At 37.2% G+C, this 9166-nt stretch overlaps 1 protein-coding gene across 1 annotated transcript; it reads right to left on the bottom strand.

The window, feature by feature from the left end:
• Window positions 1-2202: 2202 nt before the first annotated feature.
• Window positions 2203-8628, bottom strand: LOC113113276 (probable G-protein coupled receptor 151 protein). The gene is made up of 3 exons (XM_026279418.1): window positions 8611-8628; window positions 6964-6976; window positions 2203-3551 (listed from the first exon to the last, which is right to left on the bottom strand). Exons 1-3 carry the CDS (start codon window positions 8626-8628, stop codon window positions 2398-2400), a joined length of 1185 nt encoding a protein of 394 aa, XP_026135203.1. The 3' UTR covers window positions 2203-2397.
• Between the last annotated feature and the right edge of the window lie 538 nt (window positions 8629-9166).

Raw genomic sequence — 9166 nt, 5'->3', positions numbered from 1 at the left:
CTGCTGGATGACACAAGTTTGTTAAAATGCAGGAGTGGAGTAATTTAAGCCAAAGGTCCTGGGGGAAAATTTTGCCAGTGGCTCACCCCTTATGATTATTTTACTGTAATTATACATTATCATTATATATCATTTCACCAAACATGATTTTGTTCTGTAAATTTGAAATAGTCTTTGTTTATGAATCCCTGGCATGTTTATAAGTGGGATGTTGAGTAGTATTTCTAGTACTAGCACTATTTCTTTAAGGTCAGTTGCAAAGTTTTTTTTTATTATTATTATTCTTCAGTTTTAACTTTTTATTCTGAGATGGACTAATCATTTTAAAAACACATTCAGAGTTGTGAACTGTATCTTTAAATAAAACCTTAATCCATCCAAGTCATTAATCCGTCCATTCTGTTATCCGAACCTATATGTCCATATTAGGGTGGTGGGGATCTGGATCTTAACCCAGCATCTTGAGCAACAGGTGAGGGAACAGTGAGTCTATTACAAGGCTCACACGTTAATTTTAAGAATTCATTTTTACTGTGGCACAGTTTAACTCCATGTGGCTCATGGCTTAATGGAGGCAGGTTGAGCCAAAAGAACACTTAAAAATAAAAAAAATATTATTCCCAAGGATGCACCACATCCTGAAATTTAGGTACAAGTTGGAGCCATTACTGTCATTTGCCCACTTTCAACATAGTATAAGTAAAAACTCTAAACTCACCCCACTCTCGCCTAACTAGTTATAAGACATTTCTGTGCTGCCCCTATTGCTATATTGTTCCTGTTTTAGGCCTCCTAAGATTTCTAAAGTGGAGTAGCGCTATGGAAATTGAGATATTGGATCATGTCAGCTAAAGCAAAAAAGAGAAAGAGGTGCAGCAGTGTAATAATAAAGTAATAAAAATACACTTGTATATTTTTGTTGAAGAAACTGTTTGGTTCTTTACTAAATTCAAATACCCTCATGTATCAATGGCCAATTCACCAAGTCGCCACAGTGAATATTTCTGCAAATGGCCATTAGATGGCCCTGCATGCACAGAATAAAGCTGTACTCTCACGTTTTCCTTTCATCATCTTGTCTCTATCCAACTGAATTCACACGCTGACTGCATCTTTCACTCTTTTTCCTGGTAATCGCTGTTATACTATAATACATAATGACAGACAGCATATCTCCTAAGGCTACAGCCAGCCTCTGTGTTTGTGTGTATATGGGCCACTGAAGATAAAATACTGTGCATGATAAATCACTGGCCTTGTGTTTCGCTCAAACTATCAATGCAATGCAATGCAAACCACACTGTATATGGTAAATACAGTACTGTGCCTTTTAAACCATTCCTCTTCATATGCTCTGAGTCTTAAGTAAAAACTTAATATTGAATGTATAAGTTGTTGTAAATTATACTGATGTAAATACTTTTGCCAAAAACATTGTGAATGTACTACATTAGAGGCATGTCCTCATGTCATAGAGACTTGCCATGAGAAAAGAATAATATAAAATAAATCCGGTAAACTGCTAGGTGTTTGCCAAGCACATTTGTGGAGATTATTCATTGCTGGCCTATATATTGCGTCACAGTATGTTCACCCTGGAATGTTAAATGTCAGAGTGTGTTTTGCAGTAACCAAGAAAGCTTTTAGTTGAAAGAACCGTGATCTTTTAAAAGCACCTTAAGCTAATCATTCGTTCGGCACTAATAGAGCCTAAAAAAGCATCCACTCTGAGCTCTTGACCGACAATATAGGCTATGGTTTTTATGGGCCTTGGTCCTTTCTTTGCAATTTCTAATCTTACAAATAAAAACATATATATTGTGTATATAGTGAAAAGAATATAATGCATGCATGCAATCATATTTCTGTGACACATTTTTTAACAAATAACGTTGAAAATGTTTTAAAATATTTGCACCTGTATTTTGGGTTGCATTTGAAATCATCCAACAGAGGGATTAAACAATACACATTTTAAAGCATATTTTTATTGTTTACATATATCTGAATAATTTCATAGTTAAGTTTCAGAACATACATTAATTAAATATACAACAACCAAAAGAGAAGCAGACTAGTGACAATCGGATAATTTACTTCATAAAAAAGAAAGGTAACCTTTTTGGCCTTGTGCAAAAATGCAGGGCAATCAGAAAAGGTTTTCATAGTCAATACATTTAGTCAATACATGACTGCACAGTTAATTATCTGGGGTGTCAGATGTACAAAATATTAGCAGATCTCTCACGTTTTATGAAGAATTATATTATTCATGAGCAACCAGCTACCATGTTCCAAAAACTAGCTTGATGATGGCATGACCAGCTGGTTGGTTGGTGGGTTACCATCTTGGACGAGCTATAGTTAACTATCATTCTCCATAACACAGCTATCATCTTAAACTGGACTTTCCAGCACAGGTATAACAGAGGTCAAAGGTAAGAGTTCAACTTTGCTGTGATTCATTCGCTCCCATGGTAACGGGTCACTATCTTCTGTGACTGTAGTGTTTCGCCGTTCGCTCCAAAAGTGTTCGAGATCTGGGAGAGTTTGACAGGATGCATCTGAATGCCTCCCTGTTATGGTCACACATCCTCGCTCATCCAACACCTTCATAACCACAGTGTGCATCTCATTTCCATTGCCCTCAAGTTTTAGTCTGTGTTTATCACGTCGACAAGCCAGCAGTGAACACAGATTGCTAAGACTCTCTCTGAGGGGTACATGCATGGTGAGGAGAATGGCGGGAAATAACGTGCTACTCAAGTAAATGCACACCTGAGCGAAGATCAGCAAACCGACTGAAGGTTTGCAGCTTTCGGCTGAACCATGGCGTATCCACACCCAAGAGACCCATTCGGGAAGCATCATCAGCATGTTCACGGTGATGATGCTTAGGTACATCAAAGAATGCTCATACTGACGTGCAAGAGAAGACTCCTCGCGGGAACTCGGTTTGATTAGGAAGATGGTCCTGATGTGGCACACGGCAGAGAGGATGATGGGAAGAACATAGATGCCCAATGGTAGCATCTTACTGAATACTCGCACTGCATCTTGGGATTGAGATGTTAACTCGGACACACACAGACTGATATTTCCCTCTTCTTTTAACCTGGAAAAAATGATATCAGGAACCGGAAACACGAGCGCAACCGTCCATATGATCATTAAGGTTATCACAACATTCTTTTGACGGAAATTTGACTGCTCCTCAGGATGACTGGAAAAGTTATGCCGTGCTTGACTCGTGGCTAACAGTGTAAATGCTTTTACCGCCAGACAGCTGTGCTGAATCCACTCTGTAGTTCTGCAAGCCAGTAGTCCGAGTGTCCAGGTGCCCTTATAGTATGTGACCGCGCGCGCGGGAGCGCACAGAGCGAGTATCATCAAGTCCGTTGCACTCAAGTTGGCGAGCATCACGTATGCCTCGGATGCGCTCTGGCTGGCGAAAACGTAGATTAGTACCACAAGCACCAGCACATTCCCACCGATCCCAAGCCCACTGATTGTACTGAGAATAGCCGGAACGATTATTTTAGTATCTTCACCTTCTAACTGCTGAATGCCACCGTCGAAACTCACAAATGTGCTGTTCACTGCCATGTCAAACTCCATGAGGCGCAATCCAGTGGGAAGTACTATGTTGTGGATGCACTTTGCTGTGCAGAATTCCCTTACACGCGCTTGATTGCAGATATTTGAAGAGATGCCATTCAGTGTCGTCAAGCATCAACGTCATCGTAGCTGAAGGGAAACACAAACATAATGGAGTTTCCCGTTTTCTCCACAGCACCGCTTGATCGAAGTGAACATACGTAACAGTTGGAAAAACTTCGTCTTGTAATTTTGTGGATTGTGCTTTGCTATAGTGCAAATGGTGGTGACATTAGTCATAAATACTAAATAAGTGAGATAACCCTTCTGGTAATTATCCAAACATATGTCCCATTGTTAATTTTAACAGTTACAACATATCAACCCACAATTTGCTGCAATGTACCTTAAGGCCATCCAAGATATGAGTTAGTTTATTGAGGAAAAGATTAGTAATTTAGCATTACATCAGTTGCTCACCAGTGGATCAGCAGTGAAATGTGTGCCATCAGAACGAGAGTCCAAACAGCTGGAGCAAGTAATAATATGTATAAAATACTTATTTTAGCCAGAAGCTACAGTTTTGAGTTAAAAAAAAAAACATCTTGATGATGTTTCTTGCAAAGTCTTCCTTCACAAGACTTTAACTGGTGGACTGGAGTGAGCAACTGATGTAATGCTAAATTTCTTCAAATCTGAAGAAACAAACTCATCTTGGATGGCTTGAGGGTGAGTAAATGTTCAGCAAATTTTCATTTTTGGGTGAACTATTCCTTTAAATAACCGATAATAAATGGATTCATTATTAAGAATTATTCATGAATATTTATACTGTTGAGTTATGGGAAACTTAAAATCATATTTCAAAATACAAAAAGTGCGAAGAAAATGTGCCTTACATGTATGGTTATTCTATTAGTACATTCATATGTTCATTCTGTCTTTATTTATGCATGTGACTCAGAGACCCTGCAGTCACTCTTTCAGATCTAGACCTGCTTTTACATTTATGGGCCAGTGTGTATATGTGCTTTCTTCTTGTTGTGACGACAAACTGCCCTTGGCTTTGCTCTTGCAATTTCTAACAACGAGAGCAAAAAAAGTTTGCTTAATGTTCACAGGAAAGCCGAGAAGGTTATTTTTACTTCTCTTGAAAAATTTCCTGGATGGTGAAAGTAATGTTTTTACTCGAGGGATCCACTTTTATAGAAGATGTGGTATTCAAACACAATCTTTTTTTCTCTCTCTGCTGTCAGCCGGTGCTTTTAGAGACATGTATTGCATGCCCCTGGGTCATTAGAAATCTCTTAATAACACTCTTTGACATAAACAATGTGAAAACCCAGGACAGAATATTCTATGGAGTGAAACCTCTTGTTGATTTAGAAAAAAGTTCAAAATATGATCTCAGACTGAGACAAAACACAGACAAACAAACCGTCCATCTCAACTGTTATGCAGGGTCACAGAGATGTTGGGATCTATCCCTGCGTGGATGGCCTTAAACTTTCTTTCCAATGTAAAATATAATTTGAACTGTGTACTTCCCATTGGGCATTAACAGTTTTTAATAGCAATTTTCTCACTTGTCTTTGGGACAGGGACTGAACCTTCAACGTTTACAACAGAATGCTATCCCAAACTTAGTAATGTTTACAATAACTGAACTGGTTCAGGGTTTGCATAAAATAAATCGAGAGTGTCATGCAAAAAAGAATGACCCCAGCTACTTTGCTTTAGAATATATTATAGTTAGTATGAGCATTTTATTTTTTATTTGTATTGTCGAATAGAATCACAAATTTCATATAGCTAAACAATTCAAACAGTTAAGTTGTGTTCTTATTTTCTAATTCTTTAACATGTTCGATATTTATAATGTTTTCAATGTCTATATTTTTATTAAATGTTTATTTTCTCTAAATAATTAACAAATATACTAGAAGTCATTTAGATTATGTGAATCTGCACGATTTCTTATGTGCAATTTGAAAATGGTTTTCTATGTAATCACGTAACATTTAGCAACAGTTCAATAGCTATCAAATTACACAAACTGAATTCCAATACAAGTTAAATGACAGATAATACACATTAATTAGCGAATGTTTAAAATCTAAATTTTCCATGGTTTGAATGAGTAAATTTCTGCTTGTGAAAAGTAGATATGTAATACATATAATTATCCGAAAGAGGGCAGCTATGATCCATAAAGTTATATCCCATAAATGTCCATTAAAAAAGAAAATACGTTATTACTATAATACAACGTAATATAATTACATTAGAGACACTAAACACCTTAATATTTTAATAATGCTTGTTGTGAAATTATTTTGGATAGCTAAAACGAAGGGGTCATCGTCTGTCTTCTCACATAGATCCCTAGCTTTTAATGTTAATATGATGGCTCTGTGTCAACTTGTTTCACAAATAAGTGAATTTGTTCTTGGAATAATAATATTCAGTCTAGAAGTAGGCCTAAACTCACCGCGTTTTTCATATCCTAGACACATTCTCCACCTTTAGCAAGAGAACACTTGAGGTTAGGCATCCTTAAAAACACTTAAAAAGGGGGGGACCTGGGGGGTATCAAACTCAAACTCCTAGACTGCCACAAATTTTGTTTCAACCTTGGTCCAATACACCTGCCATATATTTTTCTAAATTCTGCAGGACTTTGGCCAGCCAGGAGCTGAGTTTAAAAACTTCACACACTCGCAGTCGCCTAAGTGTAGAAAGTGGAACGCCATACACTCGGCATAGCATCGTTTTTTATCTTAATTCGGGTGCGTATACTTTTGTGCATAGCATCCGCGCGCTAATCTCCTCGGTTATCTGTGTGGCGTAGGCCTATAATAAAAGACGTCCCCAGGGCGGTATTTCTCCCAGACTACTCGACAGTCGGCATATAACCCGGACGTTAGGTAGAAGAAAAAAATTAAAAAGGAGAAAAGTTAAATGAAATGAAGAGTTCAATTGGGAAGAGATGAAGAATAAATAGAAGTCATTGTAGATAGCGCATACTATTTGCTCATCTATTTAACATTCATTGAATTGAATAATCCGACCTTATTATCTTAAATAGCCTGCATATTTACTATGAATATGCTAATTCAGTTTTGCTAGAAGCAGTCTATGGCGTAATAATTTTTTCCATCAATATAGCCCATGCATATCTCCTGACGTAGCCTAGCTTATAGATTCACACATCGGCTGCAGCTCTATAGAGATAAACTGATTTATAAGGCCTAGCCTATCCTTTGTCTCCAACCATCTTCTGATTGCTTCTATTCTAGCCAAAGCTGCTCGCCCGAGGCCAGGCAAGTTACATTTCAATCAGTAGATTCATTGGAAAGTCATTACCCGAGTCCTGATGCTGAAAGGCACGGCGTCATTAGCCGAACTCAGCGCTCATTAATTGGCTTTCACTTTGCATCCGAACGGTGCTCCGGCCTTAGGCCAAACACCCGTTTTATCTCTTTCTTTTACGGAAAAATAATAGACAATTTATCATTAATCTAAAGCTAGAAATATTAACAAGTTAAATGTCATTTCCTGCGCTCCGTTGTGTAAATCCTCTCCTGTTGCTTTCTGCCCTTAAGCAGAAAGCGTTTCCTGAGACTCTTTGAATATTCAGTAATTTTTGCTTTACACGTCCCCCATAAAAAACGAAGCTTTTCTGTAAACCATTGCCACCATATGTGGTAACAAAGCTTAAATATTAATTCTGATATTTACCCCTTCCCCTTCTTTAGCACCCTCACACCTGACATTTAGAAATATGCTAAAGTTTTTTTTTATTCCTTTCACCAAGTGTGTTCCAAATATCTAGATTATGAGTCACAGTTGTCCTGCTCTGTTCAGTTCACACTTCAAGGGCTCGGAGCCAATAGGACATCTATGCTCACTTCTGAAAGGAACTGCTGAGGAATTAACTTTTGTTCATTAAAATGACTTTACAAGTGTAAGATGGAAGGGTAAATAAAGCACACAGAAAAAAAAAAACCTTAATTACCAATTAAAATAACATTTCCAAGATAATATTTTGATTAGAGAGCCAATGTAAAAAAAAAAAAAAACAGAATAATTCACTTTCAATTCCACTACAATTTACCTCTATGGTCTCTTTATTGTGCTAAAATGAATTTTTTTTTTTCATTTTTATAACTGTGAGATATTTTATCTAATACATTTTCCACAATATATATTATAGTGCTACCACCTAACAGCCCATTTTTGTCTAATGAATGTCAATTTTTGATTATAATTACAAAAAGACTGTCTTAATAACAGTAACATTTCCTCTGTGGTCATCAGATTATGCTCAGTTAAAAATCGAAGGCCATGGGTGGATAGGTTAATGACGATTGGCTTTCAAACCGCTAGTAGATGCATAACGACTGACTTGTTTGAGCACAAATCTATCAGCAGTCAAGGGCAAAGACCAAAACAATGGCAAACACACAATTCATTCAGATTAAGACAGCGCAGTTTAAAACAGTGGTGCCAGACAAGCGTGTTCATAAATGAACTAAAATCCTTTTGATTAATGCACAGAGATATTCGCCTTTGGCTTTGACACATTGTGGGGGCTCACGGAGATGATGGCCTCCCACTAAACAAATAAACACATGACACACCTAAACCTGCAGATGCTGATCGATTAGCTCCCGAGTTTAATCCAGGGTCACACAGAAGTGAAGCATGTGTGTGGGTCAATGTGATCATGGGAAGAATTGATTAAAAGGGAAAGCTAGGAAATGTGAATACACACACACACACACAAATGGGAAGTAAATTTACTTAAAATGGCATCAAATGCAAAATTGGTATATATTAATTAAATGCTAAATCTAACATTTTAGTTTACTCAAAGATGGTTTTACTATATTGCTGATTATTTGCTAGAAAATATCGTTCTATAACAGGTAACCAATTTTTTTTCCTTGGTTCAAGGCAAAGAATTTTTAACTGTTTCATAATCAATATTTTCTGCTGATGTTCATCTACCTTGTTATTCTCCGTCATCTTACACATAAATGCACACAGTTGGCCAGGAGGATCAAAAGTTATGATGTTTGTAGGGATATGCCACACATGATCATGACCACAGACCCTGTGACCTTTGACCTGTCACCTCTAACCTGCTCACATGTGTCTGCTGATTGTGGTGTCCAATCACGATAGACCTCAAGATCAAACCCAAGTGTCTATTTGCCTTGTCTAAGCTGTTAGATAAACACTGAAGATCACTGACAGATTGGACCATTATGATTCAAACACCGACCCTCATTCAATCTCCACAGCACAGCGAGCTCAAAACCCTAAAGCAAATGCAGTCTCTAATCTTTCGTTCTGTTTTTCAAACGATCAATTTGTGATTGAAATTAAGTGAGCTATTCTAAAGAGACATCTGTCATATTATAGAATGATACACAGATACTTGGAAAAGTGCGTAAATATGCCTCATATGTGTTTTTTATTTTCATTAGTGAAGGCCATTATTTGCATTAAATCAGTTTTCTTTCACTTGTGTTTACAATATACTATTGTTAGATTTGAGACT

Source organism: Carassius auratus, chromosome 13 (genome assembly GCF_003368295.1).
Source record: "Carassius auratus strain Wakin chromosome 13, ASM336829v1, whole genome shotgun sequence".
NCBI classification, from domain to species: domain Eukaryota; kingdom Metazoa; phylum Chordata; class Actinopteri; order Cypriniformes; family Cyprinidae; genus Carassius; species Carassius auratus.
This window is presented reverse-complemented; position numbering and strand designations above follow the sequence as displayed.